Source organism: Hypomesus nipponensis, chromosome 9, assembly GCF_054491055.1.
Source record: "Hypomesus nipponensis isolate SF chromosome 9, ASM5449105v1, whole genome shotgun sequence".
In the NCBI taxonomy this organism is placed as follows: domain Eukaryota; kingdom Metazoa; phylum Chordata; class Actinopteri; order Osmeriformes; family Osmeridae; genus Hypomesus; species Hypomesus nipponensis.
In genome coordinates this window covers 19186878-19213270 of record NC_140369.1, presented here as the reverse complement: position 1 = coordinate 19213270, position 26393 = coordinate 19186878, and the positions used below count along the sequence as shown (strand labels likewise).

At 42.5% G+C, this 26393-nt stretch overlaps 2 protein-coding genes across 2 annotated transcripts; both read left to right on the top strand.

Annotated features, from left to right (window-relative positions):
• The first annotated feature begins 2150 nt into the window (after nt 1–2150).
• On the top strand, nt 2151–6069 carry LOC146273408 (globoside alpha-1,3-N-acetylgalactosaminyltransferase 1-like). Its single transcript, XM_084705685.1, has 3 exons — nt 2151–2423; nt 4089–4151; nt 4602–6069. Exons 1-3 carry the CDS (start codon nt 2390–2392, stop codon nt 5561–5563), a joined length of 1059 nt encoding a protein of 352 aa, XP_084561811.1. The 5' UTR covers nt 2151–2389; the 3' UTR covers nt 5564–6069.
• Nucleotides 6070–9227: 3158 nt separating this feature from the next.
• On the top strand, nt 9228–26198 carry ell2 (elongation factor for RNA polymerase II 2). Its single transcript, XM_084706445.1, has 12 exons — nt 9228–9582; nt 13878–13925; nt 14591–14712; nt 14852–15015; nt 17369–17628; nt 19045–19169; nt 19762–19831; nt 20067–21195; nt 22038–22104; nt 22500–22671; nt 22902–22946; nt 23068–26198. The coding sequence occupies exons 1-12, from the start codon at nt 9409–9411 to the stop codon at nt 23182–23184; spliced, it is 2493 nt and encodes an 830-aa protein (XP_084562571.1). The 5' UTR covers nt 9228–9408; the 3' UTR covers nt 23185–26198.
• Nucleotides 26199–26393: the final 195 nt, after the last annotated feature.

The window sequence follows — 26393 nt, the reverse complement described above, 5'->3', positions numbered from 1 at the left end:
CGCAGTTGCTGACAAATGGTATATTATTCTCAGGGTGTCAACAAAGTATTGGAGAATTTGAGATCTAGCTGCAGCCCTTCATTGTGTTCTCCTAAAAGTATTAGTGGTAAAAATACTTAGTACTTGTTCTTTAAAGTACAAAGTAACATATGCTATATGAGAGAAACAATGAATAGTCTTTTGGCTTTTTATTAAAATAAATGAATTAGAGGAAAAATGTAATCATTCAAAAACAAAAGAGAAACACAATCCTGCAACCAGACTTTACAATCAATCCTGGACATGTGCAATTTGATTATTTTTTCTACGTGAAAGTAGAAATATATGCTGCATCAAATATATAAATATTTTTGAATTTTCTATAAATTACTCATATTATATCAAATATATACATATCCTGTGATTAATTTATTTAACCTTATTTAATGTGATATTGGAGACAATACAATTATGTGCTGTGATTATTACAACTTTAAGAAATTATACATACAAAGACACTGCCAGTAAAAAAATCCAAAAGCTTTTCTGTGTTTAGGCGGGTGTGAAACAGGCCTAACATGATGTTGCTGTTGTAGCTATTTATTATTAACTATCCGTCAATAACAACACTACATAGTTATGTTTAATTTAATGAAATTAGTGTAGATGATTGGTTTCTATTACAAAGTCCCCAGTTTGAAGGTCTCCCTCTCTCACCCTCTCCCTCTCTCACCCTCTCCCTCTCTCACCCTCTCCCTCTCTCACCCTCTCCCTCTCTCACCCTCTCCCTCTCCCAGTATCACTTTGGTGTGGGGCTATAAAACTAACATTCCTTAAACCACCTTGGCATTAAAATGTGCTGCACTTATGGTCTAACTCCACAAATTCTGGTAACTGTAGCCTTTATAAATGCTAATGTAGTGCTTATGACAATGTTACAGTAGGAACTGTAATAGGTGTACTAAGAGATGCACTATGTTGCATAATTGATAATCCATCAGTTTTATCCAATGTTGGTTGGACTGGACTTCCTGCCCAGTGATATCAACCCCACCTCTCTGCCTCAACAAGGTGAAGACTGAGATGAAAGGAAAATAGGTTTACATTCATTCTGTAATTTATCCATCTTTCAATGTAGATTGTGTTGTTTATTTGTTTGGTTCTGTTGTTTGGGTTTGATTGATGCTTCTGTCCAAAGTTATTTACTAGAGCTGAACTATGTTGCCATTTCTATGTGGATGTAAAACATGAAATTTACCTTAATAAACTGCAAAGTGACCTCTTGAGTGTGTCTGAGTTGTTGGACCATGATTAGTTACTTTGCACATATTAGATGTCAGTTTTCATTACTATACAGTACAAATTCTGGTATAACTTGTATTAAATCTTTATAATATCTTTATAAAATTATAAAAGATCAGTGTGGACTGTTTCTTGACAATTTGTGAAAGCTCCCCCCCATTAAAGGCATCTTTCTAAGCTATAGCAATACTGCCACCATGTGGACAAAAAGGCTGGACTTCAACCAATTCACAGCACATACAGATTGACTGTGCTCATATAAATGTTATTGGTTAGGCAAGACAGGGACATTTTTAGTAGTGCCCTTTGCTCTAAAACTATACTATTACATAAATCCAATTAGACGATTATGTGCTTTTGTGATTATCTATATTACATGAGTCCAAACATTAAAATTATGACAACAAAATTAACGTTTCTTCTGTTTATAACATGAGTTGTGATGAATGAACTTGCCCCATAATATGTGACAATTGTCCCAGCTATGGGGCAAGTTTCAATTTTGTTTACCCTCAGATAGAGTTGCTTGAGTAGTGACCTGTGAGTTGATATGAGTGACTTGTAACACGTCCTCTTTGAAATCTTGTATCTTTCTCACAATCAGTTCTCCTCCATCTTATTGTTTACCATGCACACTCTCTTAACTCCTTTCATTACAATAGTATTTTATTGCTTTCTTTATCTATTCTTCTTTTACATCTATTCTCTCGCTGTTCTTTTCCCCTATAATGCATGTCCTTCTCCATGTGTTATCAAGCCACTTCTCAACTCATCCCATCTGCCAAGATTCCTCACACATCTGGTCGATTTGGGCATTCTCCAGAAGGGAATACTCTGCAAGCCTGAATGAAGGGGGAGAAATAGAAGGAGAAAAGTACAGAAGAAAAAGTGTAAGAGAGAGGGGGTAGAAGAGACTGAGATACGAAACAGGAAAACCACACCAAAAAAATTGACAATACGTAGCACTGTATCCATAAAGGAGAAGGTGAAGGGAGAGAAGGCAAGAAACACAGGGACAGGAGAAAGGAGATATTTCTGGCAGACATTCAGTCCCAAGACAAAGCCTGACCCCTGCAGTTTGTTTTCCACCCCACATCCAGGTTGGAGCATGGCGCTGTTCCCACTCTGCAAACGTCTCGCAGGTCAGTCAAATGTCACCACCACTGCACGCTCTCTAACTAACTTTCACTGTCTTCCCTCCAATCTCCACTTTGCAAACTATCGCAAACTCTACTCTTTTTTATTGCTGTATGATTTACTTAAATACTTGAATGCTGCACCAGGATACTTAGAGGAGATCTGTATTTAGGGTTCCTGTTGGTTTTGCCAACAACAATAGGCTGAATGGGGATTTGAACTCATGAGCATAAGGTTGTGAGTGAGTCTCTCTATCCTCTCTGCTACACACCAACTTACTGGTGAGATTTTATGAATAGAAAGGACAGAGTGTTAGCTTTGGTCAGCTTTGGGACAACGGTTAAGAAACGGTTGACATTTCAAGGTGAAATTGCATGAAATTGCGCATGGTATTTCAGAATGATATACCAGGTTTAACTAAACAGATAATCAATATCATGATAGGCCCAAAGGCCGTGGCTGGATTTGAAAATGATGTCCTTTTTTTATATAGTTACTGACCATGTAACTTCCTAACACTGAGAATAGCTCAATGGGCTGGGACGGTGTCCTGCAAAGTGTAAGATCATAGGTCCAAATCCAGCCACGGCCATGATGCCTGTCATGATACTGATTATCAGTTACAGGTAACTTAACCCTTGTGCTGCCTTCGTTCATAACGACCCAATTTTACCCAATACAAAAGCAAATCAAAATAATTTTCTTTTAACATTCGCAATGTGGGGGGTCTGAGACAGCCCAACAGTTAAAAGAAAATGCTTCACTTTGTTTTTGTATGCGGTAAAGTTGTCGCAAACGACAGTGGGTCACGATGACTGATGGGTCAGAATGACCTGAAGATAACACAAGGGTTAAAAAGTGTCTTTGGTGCACCATGTCATGTCACCCTAACAGTAAACTGATGTCCCCAAATTACCTTTGGATCTGCAGTAAAATACCTCAATAAAATATGAAAGTGGCCAATTTCAAGGCACTGTTAAATGTTCCTCAAAGGCACAATGTGAATAATTAAGTTCTGTTGTCAGTTCTACAATTCTATAATGATGTGCATGAAGATTTTCTTACATATTTCTCATGTTAGTGTACAAGATATCTGAAGATGCACATTCTTTTCAATCCTAATGAAAATGTTCTCTTGGATCAGAGCAACAGAGATTTTTATCCAATGTCCTGAAAAAGGGAATGTGGAGTCTAATTTGAATCTAAAACCAACAGACACACAGTGTTCTTGATACAGTAAAGGCCTATAATGATATAGGGCTACGCGGGTGTGGTTGAGAGAGAGAGAGAGAGAGAGAGAGAGAGAGAGAGAGAGAGAGAGAGAGAGAGAGAGAGAGAGAGAGAGAGATGGGGAGAGGGAGAAAGAGAGACTCAGCTGAGTTATGTGTCTGTGAGTGAGTACTGTAGGCCTACTTTACTATAATCCACACGACTGCAACAAATTATACTTGTTTTAATGGGACTCAGTATCATCAAGAGATTTCACCGTAAATGGATGTAATATGCACAACAATCCGTCTGTGTGATATGTGATCTTTGCGATACTGATATTTGTCTGTGTTATCTAAAGTGTACAAAACCTACCTTGGTAAGTTTAATGATTAAAGCTGCGTGTGCTGAAGCCACAAGTCCACGCACACACAAAATGTGTGCTTGTGTGTTACCAACAGGATCTGCCAAAGTGTTAAGAAAGCAGTTGGCCCTGTACTGCCTGCTTCTGTTTCTGCTCATATGTAAGTGTCCTTCAACATTGTTACATCTATCACATTCACTCCCCTGAAGAAGAAAGCACAAAAGCAAATCATTTCTTGTCACATTTCTTGTCAACTCATTTGCTATGAACCAACTGGAAGCTAAAACTAGTCTTTTTTTTTCCTGCCCATTGAAGTCTATGGGCAGAAAAGGTTTGGGAAGCATGGAAAAGAAGCACAGAGTAAATAATATGATCTAAAATAGTGTTTGGGTGACATCTACAATATTTTGTGTACCTACTATATGCAATGAATTTGTGAGACCTTTAGAAATGTGCAAACTCAGAGGTAGGCCTAAATGAAAATACTTTTCTAAACACATTGAAGGTGATCCATGTCTGTAGTAGAATACTTGTAATATTCCTTCAGGTTGAAATTTCTTAGCTTTAATAGAACATATATCTGTCACAGTGAAAGTATTTTTCCCTCCAGACTTCCTTAAAGGCAGAAGAACGGCAGTCAAGATCGATAAACCCCCCGTCTTTCGCTCTCTGGGATTGGACCTCGCCGTTGAAGCCAGAGCAGTAACTGAGGAAACTGTCAAGGAGAAAAGACAGCACCCCTATCAGGAAACATCGTGGGGCGCTCCGCTGGTGTGGGGGGACAGTTCCATTTCAGTTTGGCGGAGAGACGAGTTTGGCCAACGAAGAGTCCACACCGGCCTGTTGACGCTAGCGGTGGGCGGTTACGCCCGTTTCCTCCCTCGCTTCCTGTCTTCAGCCGAACTCCACTTTCTACCGGGTTCCACCGTCACTTATTATATTCTGACAGACAGCCCTCGCACTCTGGAGCCGCTGCCCCTTCTGGCCCCCAGGAGAAATCTGAAGATTGTCCCCGTGGCGGAGCTAGTTGGCTGGAAGCACCTAGCCCTGCGGCGCATGGCCTTGCTGGCCTCCGCCATCAAAGACCCAATTCGTAATGAGGTTGAGTATGTCTTCTGCGCTGATGTGGACCAAGAGTTTTTGGCCCCGGTGGGGGCAGAGATCCTTGGGGAACTGGTGGCGACGCTGCACCCGGAGCTGTATGGGATGCCACGGCGTGCCTTCCCGTATGAGCGTGAGCCGGACTCATCGGCCTTCGTGGAGGATGGGGAAGGGGACTATTACTACACGTCAGAGCTGTATGGTGGCCTGTGCCCCGAGGTGTACACCATGGCCAGAGCCTGCTCTCAGCTCATCCTCCAAGACCAGGAGAGGGGGTTGCAGATCGCCGGGCTGGAGGAGAGCTACCTGAACCGCTACTTCATCAACCGGAGGCCCACCTGCGTCCTGTCGCCAGAATACAGCTGGTGGGAATCTGCCCTGGCCGCAGACGTGCCGGCAAAGAGGCTAGTCTCCCTAGGGAGGCAGTGTGAGTCTCTGGAGCCACAGAAGAGAGAGCAGCATGGCTGCTGACATATGGGGACGTGAGGGGTGGTGAGATGAGTCCAATTGCTTGCATGGCTTATGTGGTTTTGGCATGGTACTTGCTGAATTTGGTTAGTTGTGACGATTACCAAACAAACTACTTCTACATGTGACCATGTATCTAGGCTCCTTACTTTAACATATGCACAGTAGTATGATAGTCTGTGCTGTGGATTTTAAAGATATGTAGGATTGGCTGCAGGCATTTCTCTTTGAAAGGTGAGAAATTAGTGCATGGCTAGAAGCCCAAAATGTATATTCTTGTGAATTGAGTGATCTATTATGCTTTGTAAGAGGCTATAGACAAAGGTATATGTTAATTGTATGTTATGTTTGCGGGCTAGCTACCTTGGACACAATGTTGGAAGGTAATTACAGAGTGATATTCTTTAAATTAACCTAATCTACTTTGGATGGAATGTATGTGCAAGCCTATCTATTCCACAACGGACACAAAAAAATAATTAAAAAACAACCTGTCTCTTTAAACGAAACACTCTCCTGCCCCATTAATGTCAGCTTTAAGATAAACTGCACCACCACCTTTGTGGTTTTCTGTGATAAGAGTCAACAGTGTGAGAGCCCACTTTCCCCGCAAATGGCCAATGATTAACTATCTGTTAGAAGCTGCTGTTAGAAGGGCCTTCAATGCTAGCTGTGGGTAAAGTAGACACAACAGCAGGAGGATACTGCTAAGTCTTCCACGTCTTTATATTGCCACAAGTTTGAAGGGGAAAGAATGGCGATGTATGTATGGAGAACACATGTTGATGAGCATACATTTTCCTGTATCGGACCTGCGTTGAATGCTTCGTTTCTCTCCCTTTTCCCTCAACTTTGCAAGCTAGTCTGTAAAAAAAAAAGCAGATGGCTTTTTCCCACTGCCAACACACCATAGCCTAAGGACCAAATCGGCACGTGTGGCTGTCCTGCTGCCTGGAGGAGCTTCCAACAGTTGAGGTCACGTTTCCAAATAACACCCCTCTCAGGATGATCAACTGGCTGAAGAACCAATCTTTATTGACCAACTGTGTGATGTAGGCAGCGTAAACTGTTATGTAGGTTAACAGTTTACTGTCTTTGAATTATATTGTACTTATTCAGTTGTTTCCACAAATACAATTCAAACTAGTTTTAAATTCACTGTTCATCCTTTTTGGGAAAATTTAAGTTTGTCCTAAAATTGTGGAATACCCATCAATACTTAAGATATTCATTATTTAAATTTAAAAACGACTTCAGACAGGGATTAATGCAATCAATTTGGCTACCCACATTTGAGGGAATGGTTAGATGATTACATGTTTTGAGTCGAACCCCTATGATTAATACTCACATACAACAAAACTAATCAATCCTTGTTTGGACAACATATTTTAAACTTATTTTCAGACCCCTTCACTTTAAGCACATTTTATTGTGTTAAATACAATTTGTATTTTTGCCAGTTACTCTGAACTCAATTTCCCATAATGAAAATTGGAAAACGTAAAAATAAAAAACTCAAACTGAAATCTCTCATTTAAATAAGTATTAAGACTCTTACAGTACCTCAGTACTTTATAGAAGCCCAATTGGCAGCAATTACAGGAGTGAGTCTTGGCCATAGCACGTCTCTTAAAGCTTTGCACACATGGATATGGGTAGTTGATCCCATCCTTCCAGGCAGATCTTCTCAAGCTCCTTCAGTGAACCACTATGATCTGCAGGTCTCTCCACAGATGTTCTTTGGGGTTATTATGGGCTTTGGTGGGGTCACTCCAGGACAGTCCGAGACTGCTGAAAAGTAAACTGTCACCCAAATCTGAGGTTGCTTGCTCTCTGGAGCAGGTTTTCTTCCAGGACCTCTCTGTGTGTATATATATATATATATATATATATATATATATCATATCATGATGCTACCACCACTATGCTTCACCTTAGGGATGGATTTAACCGGGTGATGAGCAGTGACTAGTGATCACCAAACATAGGGCTTGGAGTTCAGTCCAGAAAGTTACATTATTGTCTTATCAGACCAGATAATCTTTTTCTTATACTTTCAGAGTCCTTTACATGCCGTTTGGCAAACTCCAAGCGTGTCATAAGCCTTTTAGTCAAGAGTGGCTCCCATCTAGCCACACTACCATGAACCCCTGATTGATGAAGTGCTGTTGAAATGGTAGTCTTTCCAGCAAGTTCCCACATCTCTACAGAGGACTTTCAAAGTTCTTAGAGTGACCGTTAGCTTCTTGGTCACTCACCTCCATGAGCAAAGCCCCAAGACGCATCTCAGTTAAATAAATCAAAGTGGATACATCTGACCACAATTGGGAGTACCACAGCAAAGGACTAAATACAACACGTGCTAAAATAAAAGGGGTTCTGAATGTTTTCTAAAGCCACTGTAGATGGAAGGAACATCTTTATCTCTTATTGTGGACTGATTAGCTTCAGGGGCAGTTCAGTGAGCATGTGCTGTTGATTATCACTGGTGTAGAAGCCTGTCCAAATAACACAATGATTAATTATTAACTTTTACGTTCATCGCTTAAATTAGGCCTAAATGTAGTAAGAGAGACTGAGTGCAAGTAGAGAGTTTGGCAAATAAGAAAACGTTTGTTGAGCTTTATTTTCTGACAAGATTGAAAACCTGCGTATGAGCAGTTTAAAGACGCTCAAGCCTTCAGTCCCAGGAGTGCTATAAGACTGTCAAAAACAATGTCTGTTCCATAAATTAGTCTAGTCCCATCAATGATCAGTGTGAGTCCAGCAGGATGCTTAATTTACTAATAACAGACCAGGCCGAAGGACATCTATTGAGACAACACTTAACCTGACAACAGCACTTGTGTCAACAAGTTGGATGAAATCTGATCATTTGAGATGAAATGACTCTGAAGAATTTTCACCTAACCTTTTGCACCCAAATCATGTTTTAAATAATTGACTTAGTACAACACGAGATCCACTGAAGATGTTTGTTGTAATATAGAGTACATGAGGCCTATCCCGCTAACAAAAGATACTTCGACCAGCCAATGTGTACACTTCTGTGTAAGCTCATGAGATGTTGTTATCTGGGAGGGTGACTAAGTCTCAGTCGGGGGGGGGGGGGGGCATGGGACTAAGCTGTCAGGATGGGTGTGGTGGACAAGCTACAGTAATCTGCTTGATTCACACCGGCTTTTCCACACCCTTCTAGAGGATACAAAATGCAGCATAACCCCTTGTTTGAAGGACCTGACTCAAAGATAGTTTTATGGTTTAAAATACAACCCAGTTGTGACTCCTTCAAAACATTTGATCCTGACTGTGTATGTTGGACACAGTTAAAGGCTGCTTTAAAGGGTCAAATTATGATAAGGTGTCTAAATTATAATTAAACTAAACTTAATGGGGAAAACATCTTGAAGGGAAAACCCTATTACTACACAGGACTTTAAATCTTAGAACACATTAATTTTAGAAATGTGACAATGACTGGTGTCAGCTCTTATAAACTTTTATTTGGGAGGAAAATATACTGTTATTTATTCTTAAAATAAAGTTAGTCGGATTCATAAAAATGTTTTACCGTGATGCTGTTCATGCATTACAAACTGACTACACCATATCGTTCTATGACGTCATAATGGCCAGAACACAGCTGATCATTTTGATGGTCCATCTCACTACAAAGTTCGACAACAAAAGACAGAAAGTCATTTTAAACAAATAAATGAGTACAGCTCCAATTAAATTTTGTTCCCCGAGACAAGCCAACTGAATCAGATCTAAATATGTTGAACGAACCGCTTGTATGAGTCCCTCCCCTTGAATTTGAGCTAGGTAGCTTGAGCTGCTGCTATATGCTCGGACGTCAGAGGGACGATGGTGGAGGGCTGGTAAAGATGGCGGCGCTCTCCGAGGATGGGAGGTATGGATTGAATTGTGGCCGACGGAACGCAGACGGAATCACCGTTTTGCATGTTAAATTGACAGAGACGGCATTTAGAGCAATAGAGAGCTACCAAAACTGTAAGGTAAGTTGATCGTAAGTACTTTCATTGGGTGTCGAGGTTCCCCAAAACTGGAGAGCAAACTGTCATATGTTGAGTTTTCAGAAACTAAATAGCTAGCTGTAAGATAGCTAACAACCTCAAAAAACACATTTTTGAGTGCCGTCAAAGTACTAGCTGGCAAACTGTTAATCCATAGCTGCAACTAACCATTTTAGAGAGCAAGCTAGTAACACATCCTATGAAAAGAATAGGGCTCCCTAGCTAGACTACCATTTTTTGCTACATTTAACTGGTCGCAATGGATGTGCTTTTCGGATGCAAGTTAGCTCTGGCACTGGCTTTTCTACTCTTGTCACACTGCCAAAACAAGTAACATGGCTCGGGTTGGCATTAACTAGCTTGTCTACATTTTATATTTGCGATCTAAATTGTTAGCAAGTCTATCAATCTTGCTAGGCAAGCCAAGTTTGCCAGGAAGGAGTAACTAGCTAGACTAGTCCATTTGTGTCAGCCATAACTAAGTATTAAAGTTCGATAACTTATTTCGCTTGACAGCTATTACCAAGTAAACTGTTGTTGATTCATGGCAACGAATTCAACAAAATGCCTTCTAAAAGTAGCCTAACAAAACCGGCAGTTACAATTAAATGTAACTTAAAGGGACCTACCACGTATCATGTAAAACTGGGTACGAGCCCCAGCAAAAAAAAAAAAAGAATCTTGCTAAGCTAAACATATTTAACCCTTCTGTCCCAATAAAAGAGCAACATAAACCTCTTGTACGTTTTTGTGTTGATTAGCGATTTCAAACGTCTTGATAAAATGTTATTTAAACACATTTCTGTAATATCTTTTGAAAGACGAAAGCTCGTTAACGTAAGGCTACCTGAGACTGCAAATCTTGCTCGAGCCTCAACGAAATTTGTCAGCTGGGCACTCGAACATAGTGGACATTTTCTATTATCTGTACCAGGTCACTATAATAGTTGCTGTAGTGGACTGGCGAAATTGTGTTATTTACGTTTCATTTCTATCATTTATACAAATACAAATGCTCGTTATTCACAAATGGACTCATAACAGGATTAAGACAGACACACTGCCACTTGAGATACTACTTAACAGGACATCGAGAATTAAGTAGTGGTAGTAAAACATTAAGGTTGCACTTCAGTGGTATGATGTAATTTTATTCCTCCACACTGGTATCTGAAGTCAACTGGTGCTTTACTGGCATGTTTTTAAGTATTTTTTCATGGGGCTGTGACAACGCTTCTGGTTGATACCTTCTTTTAAACCTTTGGATATCATCCAAAGGTAAAACTATCAACAAGCTAAGGTGTATCTAAAATAACCCAAAAAATAGCTAATTTGTTTAGAGACATGGCTAGGAAACGAGAATATTTTGATTACCAGTATACCTAACGAATATAAAATAGAAGGATTTCGCACCAATATAGTTACATTTACATTTGTGGCATCAATAGTGTACTATTTTTCAGAATGTAATACTTTGCCATTTGTTCATGAATGGGAATTAAGCTAGTTAAAAATGGAGCTCCCTCTAGAGGTGATTCAATTTTTTTAAATATTAAATACACTTCACCATAGCCTTGATATAGAACACCACCCAAACAGCTGGCCTATTGTCCCAGACTCCGCAGACAGTTGTTGGCTTTTACAGATCCCATCAAAATTGTCGCATCTCATGGGGTCCATTTCAAAGAAATCTGGTATCCAATCCAGTAACCTCACAGTCCATTGACTGGTCCAGTATGTATTTTGGCCTCCTTCAGAATTTTCTATTTGAGTAATTGTGTAGTCCCTAAGGTTGAAATGTCTCTTGTCACCAAAAGGTATTTTGAGATGTCACCGGCCTAACCTGTTAAAAACAAATATAGTCTAGCTAGCTAATCCCAGAGCTGTGCAAATGGTTTTATCTTGGCTTGCCACAACAGAGATAGGCCTATAGCCTACATACACCAAGGGACTACTCTGGCTCAGGGAGGAACAGAGGGCAAAATCCCAGGGAAGTTCAGTGGAGTGTCAATAACAACCTTGCATAACACCCAGTTAGATTGCTGATCATCCAAGCCTATACCCAGAATGGTGAGAAGTCCATGTCAGGCCCTTGGGGCCCATGTCAGTGTACGTACATTCAACAATGTTGGAGTTTTAATGTGAGTGTAACGATTTCATTCCTGTTCACTTTCTTAATCTCAAAGGAAATTCAACACAGAGGACAAAAATGGTTTTCAAGAAACTAGTTACACATTTTAAATCTGAAGTGTGAAGGGGTCTCTGGTGCAACATCGGATTAAACCAACAGTAGCTTAGAGAAAGCTGTCAGCAAAAAATTCTAAGCGGGGCACTTCACCAGACAGGTAGCATGACCATGACATTGATACAAGGAATATGAGCTAACACTCCTGGATCTGAGTAATTCTTTTGTGACCAGTAACAGCCCGCGCAACAGGCGTATGGCACAGTGAATGGTTAGGCCGCACGCTGCACTGAACAGCAGTCCACCCAGTCTCCTGCTGACTGAGCAGCCAAAACTGCCTGCTTTCTGTTTCTCTGACTCTCTTTAGTCTGTGTGGGGGCAGAACTAGCCCAGTGGCTGCCCAAGCACAGGCTGCAACCCTTTCTTTCTGTCTGTGGTGACATGAAATGCGATCGGGACTGCGTGTTTGAGTGCCTGTTGGGGGATGGGTGAGTCCACTGTTGCAAGTTCAACTCTAAACTTCTGGGGAAGAAACCTGTAATAAGTTCAGCTTTATAACCTAGCATAAATTCCATAAAGCACTGTTTATTTGGCAATTGCTCACCTCTAATTTAGGTGTAGGTTTTTTTCTTCTAGGTTGAAGAAAGAAAGAAGAAAAAACGAGCAGCTTTTATAGTTTTGCTTGGGTGTAGATGTGGAAATGGTCAGTAATTTCCTCTGCTTCATTTCTTTATTCTTTCAATATCAACACCAAATCTGAGCGGAACCATCTGGAAACAATGATGGCATATCTGTAGCATATATATACTGTGAGTGAAAAGGCCTATTATGACACGGCCCCTTTCCTTCCAACCCCACTAGGCTGGAAGATGTGCACGTTTGCTGTTCTTTTTCAGGTTACCACAAACACAAGCTTCAAAAAGTCTGCATAAAAACAAACTTTCCAAAATACCTCTGTCAAAACGACCACCCCTTTTTCTGAAGTTCACTTTCACATATAACCCACCGCTGACGTCTTAGTGTTAAAATGTTTCATGTAGTGCTGTCAAACGATTAAAATATTTAATCGCGATTAATCCCATTAATGTCATAGTTAACTTGCGATCAATCACAATTAATTGCACATTTTTATTTATTCTAAATGTCCCTTGATTTCTTTTGGTACCATTCTTTTTTTCAAATTTTAATGCTCTTATCAACATGGAAAAGTGGTTCGGATTGCTTCGTGCAAATATTTTTTTATTGAAAACAACATTGCAATCGCCTGGCTTTGACGAAGGGGCGGAGATTCGCATCAGCTGTGTGCTTGGCCATCAAGTTGTATTTCAGACGGGACGTGCAGCGATGATAGCTCAGTTTACAACGACAAAACACACAGATCACTTTGGTCTTGTCAATGGAACCATTTGGCAACTTTTTAAAAGTAAACCATTCAGAATCTTATTGGCATCCATTTCGGCGTCTCGCGCTCGCCATCCACTCAAAACGTAACGTTAGCCTACTACCAGAGAATGTCTAATATCCGTAAACGGGCTCTGCTACCACTCTTTAGCCAGCTCGCAAGCCAAACAAGTGTGTGTGTGGCGTGCCTGTTTTGTTTCCGGTCTAGCTAGATCCGGTGTGGTGTTGTAGTTTTTCTAACATTGGTAGTTGTTGCAACAGCATGTGAAAAAAGCTACAAAGTTTGCTTGGCCAAAAAGAGCGTTAATCGCGCGATAAAAAAATTGACGCCGTTAATTTGGGTTTGCGTTAACGGTGTTAAAAACGCGCTAAACTGACAGCACTAGTTTCATGCAACGTTTTATGGCAAATATGTTTTGAAAAAGGGTAATTGGTTCCTTAAAACGTTTCTCAATCAGGTCAAAATGATACACAACAATTATCTGCCAGTTTTCTATACTTTTCTAAGTGAAATGGTCCACATTATTTAGAGTCCAGTGATTTTGGACTGAGTTGTAGGCTCAATGACTGTCAGACTAGATGTGAACTTACAATCGAATCATGTCCGCATTTAAAAAGAAACGAGGGTACTTTTAGGCAACAATTCGAATGGTTTTTGATTTGTTAATTGATTAATTCTCCTCTCTTCCAGAATGTACCGTCCTCACGGCCCTCAATACAATTCAAGGGACTCCAAGGCGTAAGTCCTCACTAACCATCTCAGTGCTCTTCATACCTTGTTTTAGACATTGTTTTAGTATATACCTATATCCAAATAAATTAGGGTCATGAAATGTTATCAGGTGCCATACTAGATTGTCTCTTTCAACCACCAGTTCCATAAAACATGTCAGATATAATTCGGGCCAGTGTTGCATTAGTGATTGTGTTGATTCAAGTGAAATATGGATTGTTAGTGAAGGGGTAATTTTGGAAGCTTGTGGCGCCCTCCCCCCCACCATGTTGTGAAAGCATCCGGTTTACCCCTGACCGCCTGTGCGCTTACCCAGAGCTCAACTTTCCCAATGTATGTCTATAAATACCAGTAACAGTCAAGTGAGTCTGCAGCTGGACTAGACTTGGTCTTTCTCGGTCTTACTCATTCTAAAACACACACACGCACAGCATCTCAGACCTCAGAGACTTTTTTGGAACATGCTATCAGTAGTAATGTGTGGTGGGGTAGTGAAGAATTTATTTGATGCAAATCTGAATTGTTATGAGTTCGGAGAGCAAATGTGCATCTTGTGCAAATTATTTAGTTTGAGGGCCAAACCTGAGGATCTACCAATTTTCTCAAGGGGGAATTCATTGACCTTTCAACCATTAATTAGTCGTGTGTGTGTGTCCATGTGAACCCCACAGCGCATTCAAATCCCCAGGACTGATAACTTGAACGGGTCCCATAACTTTGACTTCTACCTGTCCAACGTGGGCAAGGACAACCCTCAGGGAAGCTTCGAGGGCATCCAACAATATGTGTCCAGGTAAGTCCATGGCTGTGTGGTCACTGGTTCTTTGGTCCACCCCTTTCAAGGTCATCACGTTAAGTGCTTCCTTTCCCAAAAAACCCTTTCAACATGGTTCTCTGCCAACTTTCCTTTTTCCTCAACTTCCCTTTCCTAGCTCGGGGAAGGCCCACCTTACGTCCTTGGGAACGATCCAAGACAAGGTCACCGTGTGCGCCACCAACGACTCATATCAGGTGACCAGGGAGCGCATGACGCAGGCCGAGGAGGACACTCGCAAACGGGGGACCAAAGTCATCAAGCCAGGGGGGCAATTCCGAGGTGAGTCGGCAGAGCCAGACGTATCTTGTGTGGATGGTTGGAACTGCCAAGTCCTCTGGGTCACCCCCACAAGTGGACACTGAAGGGTTAAGGGGGGGGGGGGGGATAGGATAGGATAGGATTTTAGGGTGGTCGCAATAAGGTTTGTGTCCCCCACAGCCCATGAAATGGCTCCTTTGTTTCCTACCCACGTTGCTTTTTCTTCCCTTTGTGTATCCGAAAGACTGAATAGGTGAAAGCGATGTCATTGAAAGCTTTCAATGGAGGGAGGTAGGCTATTGTTTTGGCCAGACTAAGCCATTTGCCCTTTGGGCTTTTTTTGATTAGCGCTTCCCACTGATAAGTGTTGAGGAAAGGAAGTTGCTTGTTTAATTTACATTTTTGTAGATCTGTCCATCTCTTTAGTTTCTCCTCTTAATAAAGACCCAACACTGGACATAAATATAGCCTTTTCTCTGTCACGTCCAACACCTTTAAACTAATCATTTCCCCTTCGCAATATACGGCTGGATTGAGGTCAAGGCAAGTGGAAAAGTAAAAGTTAATCTTGGTGCTAATCTTATTTGTCAAGCCTGGTTTGTTACTGTCCCGTCTGGCCATTCAAAGATAGGAGACAGAGAAGGGGAATGGGGATGTGTAGTGCAATGTAATAAACTTCTGTTGATGTAACCACAGCCCAGTGCCAAATCTGGCATATAATTGACCTGAGACTTACTTCTCACACTGCTTAGGAAAGGGCCAGTGTAAATACTCGAGAGGCATTATTCGGTCTTTACCTCTGGTCTGCCCTCCTTTTCAACCTTGTTCGTAATCTCTGGTCTAACGTGGTGGAATAGGTTTAACCACATGCCCGTCTGCACACGTTACCAGGTAATAGTCTGGGCAAATCCTTGACAGGGAAGGGACCGAGGTGCGTTTCCAAAGGGTTCAAACGGGTGTCAGGTTCTTTCCCGCTGAAGTTCGATTTCCGGCCCCTTGTGCAATATCAAGAGATTTAGTTTCACCAAAATAGTTCATCTGTTGTACTCGTTATGTCATTTACCAGAGAGGGAGGATTTGCGTGTGGGATCTCCAGAAGCTTTTTTCTGTTGTTTATGATATAACTTGCCGGAATGTTACATAAATCGTTGTTGTCAAACTGTCTTGTTTCCCAATGTGTTCTCTGGCCCTGGGTGAACAGTGCCTTCTACACACACCAGCATTGAAAGTAGCAAGTTGCCTGGCTATCGTTGGTAAAAATCATTCATCTCTGAAGGTTGACTCGAGTTAGCAAGTGTTAGCGACTGATAAATCGATGTCTTGACGTCTGGAACAGAACCAACATAACCTATACTTATATTGTGAAAGGCTTGTTGGGACAATGTAGCCTAACATTTGAGGTTAGTAGAAATGCAATTAAAGTGGTGTGATGAGCACGTGCTAGGTCTCACTTCTCCACAAACTCGAAAAGTTCGTTTTTTGTCTTGTTTCTGCCTCCGGGGGAACAATTTGCATACACAGGCCCAGATGGAAACTGGGAAATGAGAGGGTTAATGGCAACAGAGGAAAGGGGTGGGGTATAGGCATGTCACAGCTGGCTTGGGATTCACATTGTATGAGCACACAAAGTTACACTTTGAAGGTATGAATATATATGCTTGACTCATCAGGGAGTGATCACACAATCCTTATCCTGAGTGTGATTCCATTTGTTATCAAAACGGTTGTTGAAACATTTTGCATAGTCGGTTTAGCATTCGAGTGGACGTCATAGCGTGGTGTCATGTACCTGGCCGTTTTTCAGTTTTACTGCAAGTATGGCATGGAGGTCTACAGTGACTGGCCCCACTTTAGGGTATAATGATCATCATTTGACACGAGATACACCTGCCCCGTGGACTCAACAGGCTGTGGGACAACAAAAAAGTTTGAGAACAGGTGTGCTATGATACCCTTTGTGGTCTAAAGGCACCACATCATTCTAGTAAAGGGAAGGCAGCGAACCGAAATACGTTTCTCGGTCTAACTCGTAATCTCTTAAAGAGGTTTCGAGTTTTATAATCATTCAAAGTGAGCCTTGTCAGGAAATGTCAAGTCATCCTGACTCAGCGAAAGGCTGAGGCGTCTGTCCGATGCCCCGTTTGAGAAAGCACGGACCTGCCATGATCAGATTTGGTCAAAGCTGTGTACATGCTTTCGCCTATCTTGTTCTACTAAAGAGACCAGAGGCTGCCTCAAGCTATAGAGGCGTGAGGGATAGATGCATATTTAGACTGTCGACTTGGCTAATGGGCTCAGGACCTTCTTTGACCTTCTTCACACTCCACCCTCCCCCACCGCACAAATGTTTTAAATTCTCCTCAAACCCCCTCAGGTAAGCAAGTCCACATCCGAAAACCAGCACCGTCGGCCCCTGACCCCGTCCCGGAGCGCAAACGCTCCACGCCCATCAACCCAGCCAACACCATCCGCAAGTGCCTTGCCAACAACCCGGTGTCACAGAGGCCGTACCGCGACCGCGTGATACACCTGCTAGCAATGCGCTCCTACAAGAAGCTGGAGGTGCTGGCCAGGCTTCAGCGAGACGGCATGAGCCAGAAGGACCGCAACTCCCTGGGGAGCACACTGCAGCAGGTAAGGAAGGAGGGGGTACAGTTTGTAGTCTTTTGAAGACATCAAAGGTCCTGATTGAGAAGCCGTTAACAAAGAGTACGGTAGAATGTAATAAGGTCCGCACTTCTTTCGACGGGGTGAAAACCAACAGTATATTACATTTGACCGACACCACTGATAAGGAGCACCTTTGCCCCTTGAATCCACGTTTTTCAAAAGGTTTCAAACCCGCCTTGGCGGTGAAATCACCCCGGGGTGCGTGGAAGGAGCTGCAGTTGTTCCAGAGGCGACATGTCACCGTTAGCCCTAAGGACCCCCTCCTCGCCCTTAAGCATTAGAGCACAGAAATGCAAATCACTCTGGGAAAAGGAGAAAAGCGAGGGAGACGAGTTCTCAACATAACAATGACCTTTATTCACACAACGGCTCAGCAGTGAGAACAGCCCCTTGGAAAGAAAACAAGCAGCCTTACATCTGAGCCGATTTCATCACGCATAAGTGTAAACCACATGCGCGCTCTCTCTCTCTCTCTAAGACATACCTTAAGACGAGTCCACATGAAAGCTTTATTGTACCATGTCTGGTACAATTGACAACATTCTTGACTTAATACATTTTTCTGTGCATGGTTTCAAGGCAAGCTGCATGTCTGTTTTGTCATTTGATGGCTCAGACAAACTACACTCACGTTAGGCATCATCACCATGCCTCGTCTTTTTTTACCTGAGGTGCACGAGCGTCAGATCAGATGCTCTGCTCGTACCTCAACGTCATTAGTTTTCACGCATGGTGTTTGTGTCTATTATTAAATTATACACGTCTTTATCGCTGTCACTATGCACATTCATTAAACTCCTACCATGAACTCCAATAGAATAATGTGTCCTCCGCAATCAATCCTGGCACTGGCCTGCGATGTAATCTCTCGGCCACAATCACCCCACTTTCTCTCTAGCTATTGACTGTTTGGAGGGAGCTCAATAATCTAAAAAGCGGGGCATTTACTTTAGACGAGTGACTCGAATCGGACAGCTAAAATGTTTCACTTGTTCAAAAGACAAATGCCTAAAGTGCTCAGTGTTCATCTCTATACCAACTGTTGCTCAAGTTGCACACAAATAAATCTGGCAAATATCTAATCACACTGGATTGCTGGGTGCAGTTTAATATTTGGTGTGTATTGATGCAACATGATTTTATGTACCGTGGATTTTACCAATTGGTATTTAACGTGTAATTTTTGGGGAGTTTAATTTAATTGAATTTTAAGGAATTGAGGAAATGCAGACTTTATTTTCTTTTTTCAAAATGGAAAAAACCTTTTAAACTAGTTTACATTCCTGGACCATGTTGTCCTTCAACATGTACAGAAAACCGCTAGGCTAATTGACGATGTGTGTATGTGCACCTTGTGTGTATTTGTGTGTGTGACAACAGGTGGCCAATCTCAACCCCAAAGACAATGCATACTCCCTGAAGGACTTCATCTACCGCGAGATCCAGAGAGACTGGCCTGGCTACTCAGAGGATGATCGGGTTCAGGTGGACAGACTCCTGGCACGGTATGACCGCTTTTATCACTAGAATCTGGGCTCTCTCCTCCCACACGGCTCCAGTGCCAGTCCTACAAAGCCATTCCCCTGACCATTGACTACCCCAGAACTCAAATCAACCATATAAATCACTATTGTTCAGACCAATGGAGCCAGCAACTAGAGAGCTTTAACATAAGCAGGACTTTGGGACTCCCACCAGTTATAAATCTTCTTGGATTGAGTTGTGTAATGAGCAAGGATCCATCCACCTGGCCAAGAACCAGGTTCCAATGCATTGGGAGTTTCAATCCAGATGTGGAAGATGCTAAATGATCTCAAGACTCCACACGCTTCAGGCGCCGTCTCTTCGTGAGAGCCACTTCCATTTCAGTTGTGGAGTCTTGGGATACTTGGTTGCCCATTTTCCACATCTGGATTGAAACTTCGATGCATTGGAATGAACCTGGTTCTCAGTTATTGAGAACATCTCGGTTGATCATACATCCTGCATGTCTATAGCTAGCTTGAAGCAGAAGTCAACAAAGGGCTATGACAGTTAGTAGGAACTATTAGCAATTGGCCTGTGATTTGCTTACCGCTCATACACATTTGTATATAGGAAATTGGGTCTTCCTCCATTGGGAAATTCCAGCGGTTCCCCCAAAGATGACGTACCTTTGTCACCACAAGTAAGTGTGCACATGCTGTCCCCAAAAGCATTCTTACACATTAAGTTTTGATATGTCTCATATTATTTTACCGTCAACAAACATATATAAATACATCAAATAATTAGGTGTAACATGTTACTTATAATAATGATCAAATGATAATGCACACATGCCCCTTTTCTGGCTTAAACCTGCAATTTGGAACCTTGAGCTGCTGACTGGCATGTCTCTGCTTCTCGTTTACGTCTTTCAGAAGCGCCAGCCCGACTTTGACTTCATCGATCCCCTGATGCCCAAGAAGCCCCGCATCTCCCACCTCAGCAACCGAGGGCCCCCTGTCCCTGCTCCCACTACCACTGCCTTGTCCACTTCTCCACGTCACAGCCCCGTCACCACAAAGCGCTCCTCCCTCCTTCCCGCCAGCGCTACTGTGATCGGCCCCCACGTCCCCGTCTCCCACCAGCCGCCTGTATCGCACCACCACCACTCCCAGCATCATAGCCATCCCCACCCGGGCCCTGGCTCCAACTCTAACTCCCCCAGCACGCCAGAAGGACGAGGCACCCAGGACCTCCCGGTGGACCAGAGCTCCTCCTGTCGAGACCCCTCACCCAGCCCCACCCGCAGCCCGGTCCCCGGCCGCACATCTCAGGATCGCTACCGCCCACCGGTCCAGACCTCCAGGGCCCCGGCATCCTCCCCCAGCCGCAGCCCTATGTCGGGCCGCACCCTGGATGGATACCGCCCCCCTGTCCAGGCCCGGGCTCCCTCCCCATCCCCCAGCCGCAGCCCCATGCCCGGCCATAATCTTCAGGATCGTTATAGACCCCCGGTCCAGACACGTGCACCAGCCTCTTTGCCCAGCCCCACCCGCAGTCCTGTTTTGAGCCGCAACAATGAGGACCGATATCGACCTCCGACCCAGGGGCCCAGCTCTTCCATCTCCCCCAGTCGCAGCCCAACCTCTGGTCGCTCTCTCCAGGCCCTCTCCCCCAATCAGTCTCAGAGCCCTGCTTCCGGACGTACCCCACAAGACCGCTACCGCCCGCCAGCCCAGGCCCCTAGCACCAGCTCCTCGACCTCCCCCAGCCTGCAGCCACGCACCTCCCTCACCGTTACCTCGTCAGTGGTCACCACCACGCCACCCTCGCCTAGCATCAACAACAACAGCAGCAGTAAGAAGCTCAAGAAGGCCAAGAAGCACAAAGAGAAGGACAAAGTGAGGGAGAAGGTGAGCGAGAAGAGGAAGGACAGGGAGGGCCACGCTAGCGGCCCCTCTGGGGTCCAGGTCGAGGAGGGCCAGAAGCCCAAGAAGAGGCACCGCCACGAGGCCGAGGAGAGAACCACCCCAGCCATCACTAAGAACCCCAACTTGGACCAAAGTAGGTTTAGAAATCCTTTAAAACATTTTTTTAGCTCAGGAATCTTTTCATACAGATGATCCTCATGTTATGTGGGTTAGGGGTGACCTCTGTATATGTGAAGTCCATCATTGTGTATGCATTTGAGGGTCAGAATTCCAGCTAGTCTTTTTACAGTGTTTTACAACTTAAAACTTAAAAAAATAAATAATAATAACTCCACCCAATGCAAAATAAAGACGTCTGTATCGTGCTCGACATGTTAAACCCTCAATATTCAATTTACAAGACAATTTATCTCTCAGACTTTGGAATATATCTCTGCATGTTTCACTAGGTACAGCTTCCAAGGCCTAAGCCCCCTGTACATGAAGGCTTGCTATCTGCCAGGTTATGGTTCTGAATTTCACTGATATTGAAAGGCATGTGCCTTTATGACCACAACTGAACTTTTTGCCCTCGCAATCATGTTAGACGTGACTTGGTGCACTTTTTCAGATGCAGGGATTGAACTTGCTGCTTGCCGTAGTGCCTTTTAAATATTAGTCAGTTTGCAGTGCGATAACGGAGCTGCTATGGTTGGCACAGACTTTTTCAGTCTTGACGTCAGCTTTCTCTTCATTCTTAAAACTTTGGATCTCTCGGTCAGAAGTTCATTTTTACTTGTCAACCATTCAAAATGACCCTCCTTTTTGGTCCTTTCCAAAGACATGGTATGTACGTTTGAGTTCTACTGCAAAGAACCAGGAAAAGGGGTTTTAGACATTACATTATTTGAAACCAAGATGAACATTTTTTCTGCAAAGAGAAAATGATTAGCCTTTGTTTAGTATATAGAATAACTGATTCATCTCTGTCAACAGATTCTAAAGAGAGACCAGGTCATTCTACAGACCTCTCTTCCACCACTGTGATGCCAGATTACATTGCGTGAGTGACCCTATTCACCCTCCCACCCTCATCATGCTAATTAAGATGTCTAATACCAGACTGCTGTTTCAAATAAACCATTAAACATCCATTGATTAAGATCTATTAACGTAATCATTCCTTTCTTTTGAATTTTTTTCCTACATATGACACCTTATACTGTCCACGTAATAGTGCAGTTCTGCTTAATTGTTTTTATTGAAATCTAAAATGACTGCAAACCAGTCCTCGTCTGTAAATTGAGCATGGATAACCATTTTTCATTGCCTGATCACCATCCCATTTCTTTGGATGCAACTGATGTTGGACACCCAATAATGACCCAGGTGAGGCGCACCACCATCTGATCCCCGTCCAGTTCACTGATCCATATCCCCGTGTCTGTCCCCCTGCAGGAAGTACACACCACTGGTCTCCATGGACCAGCGGCAGAGCTATAAGGATGACTTCAACGCAGAGTATGACGAGTACCGCGTCCTGCATGCTCGCGTGGAGAGCACCACCCGCCGCTTCACCCAGCTTGACGCCCAGTCCAGGAGGCTGCCACCTGGCACCAAAGAGTACCAGGTAAGTACCCCCCTCCCGCCTTCATTATATGTCTGTGTGTGTGTGTTATCCCTTCATATTGTCACGTTACCATATTTGGCATTTACGTGTTATGGTTGTTTATAAACTTTCAAGAGAAGCTTGTTTGCAATGCTAATGAAAGTCTATGGAAATTGTATCAACTTTTCTTGGATTAGAATCTCCTGTCAATTTTGTCTTCTTAAAGTAAATAAATTACTTACATTTTACAGGAGGTACATGAAGAAGTTTTGAAAGAGTACAAAAAAATGAAACAAGTGAGTGTATATATTTAGTTTCCATTAACTTTCCATACAACTGTGCCATAATAAATCCTGCCTTAAATTGTCCTATACATGTAGGAATGACTAAGTCTGATCTGTGTGTCCCCCCCCACAGCATAGGCCAAACTACCACGAGGAAAAACAGCGCTGCGAGTACCTGCACAACAAGCTGGCCCACATCAAGCGGCTAATAGCTGACTTTGACCAGCGCAACGCACAGGCCTGGCGCTAAGCTGCACAGAAGATTGAGGATACAGGTGGACGTAGCCAACAAAGTTTCTCAGACAACAGTATTGAAAAAGGATTAAATGGGAGTAGGTTCCATCAAGTTCATATTTATTCAGACACCCCTTTTTTTCCATTACCATTTTCCATGCTCATTACCTAAACTATTTTTCCCCAGCTTTCCTTTCCTCCTACCTTTTTGATTCCAACAGCTTTAGTCTACTGCATTCTTTAAATTCTTTCTTCTACTCCTCCCCCCTTTATTCACTGATGTTTTTACCCAAAGTTCCCTTTTAATACTACAATACCAGTTGGAGCGACATGCATGTGTGCATGTGATATCAGGGGACTACTCATCTTTTCTAGCCTCAAGAAAAAGATTGGGGGGGTGGAGAAATTAAACATATTTTTGAAAAGCAGAGAAAATATTATACTTATACTTGTATTTAAGTTGAGGGGGGGAAAAAAACTGAGATCTATTTATTTTGAACTTATAGGAAAGAGAGGTAAAGTCAGCAGCTGATTTATTATTAACTTTTTCTTTTATTGAAAGCAATGCAAAAATATATACATATATTCCATGGGCCTTATGTGTTTGACTTTCTGTAGCCATTTTGCACACATCCATGCTTTGTCTCAATTTTCCAAAATTGGCTTTCTGGACTCATTTCCTTTCACTTGCTATGAAAAATTAGAAAGTTGTCTGGCATGTTGCTCAACATATTGCTCTTTTCAACTTACCTTACTGTGTTAAAATATTGAAGGACAGAAGTTGAGGATAGGAAGCCATTTTGACTGTTGAGACGCACCAATCATTTGTGTGCACATGGCTTGTTAATGGGTTGGAATGGCCTTGGGTGGGATAGTGGGTGGGGGGTGGGGTTACGAGGAGTATTGTCCCCAGTTTGCGGGCGTTACCCTGAGCACCATCAGTGTTTGATGCCCACGGTGCATAAGGGTGCCTTAAGGTGTTAGTTTACTCTCTGTAATGTCAAGTCAGTGAGAACTTTAGGGTGCCTGGGCCAACATGGAGGAACTATAACCGCCTGGTAAAGGCCATGCACAATTCGCGCAGTGTGCGTTTGGAAGTGCATGCACGTGTGGTTGAGAGTGAGCATGCATGAATGAGAGAAGAAGAAGAAGAGGAGCCGTGTGTCTGGTTCAATGTGGGGGTGGGTAGGGAAGTTGGAATTTGTGTGTTTTTCCCACGAAAAAAAAGTGCGCAGAGGAAAAACGTGTGTGTGGGGGGGGGGGGGGGTGAGAAAATTTCAAAAAACAAAAAAAGCTGCTATCGTCTTTGTTTGAATAGCCAGAGCACTCGGGATCAACCTGGCGAGTTACATGTTCTTAATTGGGTCGAGATCTGTAAACCTCTTGAAAGACAGACTCCTCTTCAGCTTATTTAATGAAAAACAAGCTGTGTTCAGGCTGTGTTCTTGTGTGACAAAACAAAAATACAAATTACACTTCCACCAAAGGACAAATTGGTAATACAATGACAAATGTGTAATTTTCTGCTTTATTCCAACTTAGAAGTCAACAGTAACGGAACTGTAGCAGAATTTAGAATGGCATGTCTTTTCATTTTTTTTTCTTCCCCCAACTGAATGCTGTTTCAGTTTGATGGATGGATAGATGGGTTCTATGAAAATGAAAATCAACATTAGACTTTATTTCATGATATCACATTAAGAGCTCCTAAAAGCTTAAGGGAAATATTGTTTACAAGCCTGTGTTAGAATGTTTGCCAAAAATGTAATTACTATTCTGCTATTCCAGTGGTGAGACGGCCCTACTTGTTTCATCTTTATTTTGAAACATAAATGATACTGGAAAGACTGGATACAAGAAGTAAAAAATAAAATAATTTAATAACAGTATTTCCAACCGAGGGTGGGAGGTGGGGGCACTTGTGTACTATTCCCCTAAATATATGAAATTGATGAGAACTGTTGTCTCTGTTGCTGTGACACAATGTAAAGGTCTGCATCAGACTTCTTCGCTCCCTGGTTTCGCGCCAGTTTGGTAGAGTTTTGACGCTCACAAGCAAACGTCAAATATTGATATTGTCAGATTGGGACGTTTTCATAACGTACGTGATCATTGTATCGTTTCTAAGGGCCAGTCTCTGCAGCGGACTGACTCATTGGATTGGTCATTGTCACACCTACTGTGCAATTTATTAGTTTCTTTTATTTTTAGGTGCAATTTTGCAATGTCACTACTTTTGTTGAATGTCCCACCATGACGGGTAATACAAAATAGTTATGCGGGATTTTTTTTTCTCTCCTTTAAAGCAACCTAAATGATTTCAAAACATGCAATCTGCAGTTGTATCTGGAAGAACTTGATATTAATAAAAACCTACATTTCTTCCACGGTATCCTTGACGCCAATGAGCCATAAAGAACTACATCAGTTTCCATCCTCTGGCTAGTGATTTGCTCACATTTATTTAACCTTTTCCAGTTCACCACAAGCAATTTCCCCGAATTTGAGAAACAAGCCACAAGCAGCCCAGAATATGCTTTGCTGCGCTCACAACGTCTTGTCCATCCCTTGCTGTTCTATCCCCACATTTCTTAGATTTTCTTCCCAAAGAGGGCTCTCGTGCTTATGACAGTGCTATACTTAGAGACCTTCTCTCCCCTGACAACCCTTGGGAAAGCATGAAGCATTTTCTAATTGTTCACATATGGCAGCACAGGGAATGACTGTCCCCTTTGCAGCATCAGCCAACAGATGGGGTAAGATTTGTTTGAAGTGGGGGCTTGATGGCATGGAAGGGCCTTGAGCACGTCATCAGAACAGTAATTTAAATTGATAGACTTGTTGAGGGAACAACAGAGTTTAATGTATATGTTATTTGAAGGGGAAGGAATAAGGTATTGAAGTCTTAATGACATGCAACTAGAAATCACTGCAATGTGTTAGTGAGAGGGATGACTTGGTGTATGGATTGTGAAAACCTGCCCACCTGAAAATGCATTAATCAGTACATTAAAAGTCAACTTGGTTCAACATGAGTCCTTTTCATTATTACATTCTTCTCTCACTACCCAATACTTAATTGTTACTTCCTTACATGTGAAAATTCAAACTTCAGTGGCAGGCAATGTCAGATATGGATGGGTGTCTTTTATAATATTAAAATGGTGCACTATGGACACATGATACTCAGCTTTTGCACACAGTACTCTGCTTACACCCCCTTGA

Bases quoted from the DNA above. Each gene is read 5' to 3' on its own strand.
- LOC146273408 (XM_084705685.1), top strand. From the start codon at position 2,390: ATGGCGCTGTTCCCACTCTGCAAACGTCTCGCAG. The intron at 2,424-4,088 runs GTCAGTCAAATG...TGTTACCAACAG, and splicing joins ACTCTGCAAACGTCTCGCAG to GATCTGCCAAAGTGTTAAGA. The intron at 4,152-4,601 runs GTAAGTGTCCTT...TTTTCCCTCCAG, and splicing joins GCTTCTGTTTCTGCTCATAT to ACTTCCTTAAAGGCAGAAGA.
- ell2 (XM_084706445.1), top strand. From the start codon at position 9,409: ATGCTCGGACGTCAGAGGGACGATGGTGGAGGGCTGGTAAAGATGGCG. The intron at 9,583-13,877 runs GTAAGTTGATCG...CCTCTCTTCCAG, and splicing joins AGAGCTACCAAAACTGTAAG to AATGTACCGTCCTCACGGCC. The intron at 22,947-23,067 runs GTGAGTGTATAT...CCCCCCCCACAG, and splicing joins AGTACAAAAAAATGAAACAA to CATAGGCCAAACTACCACGA.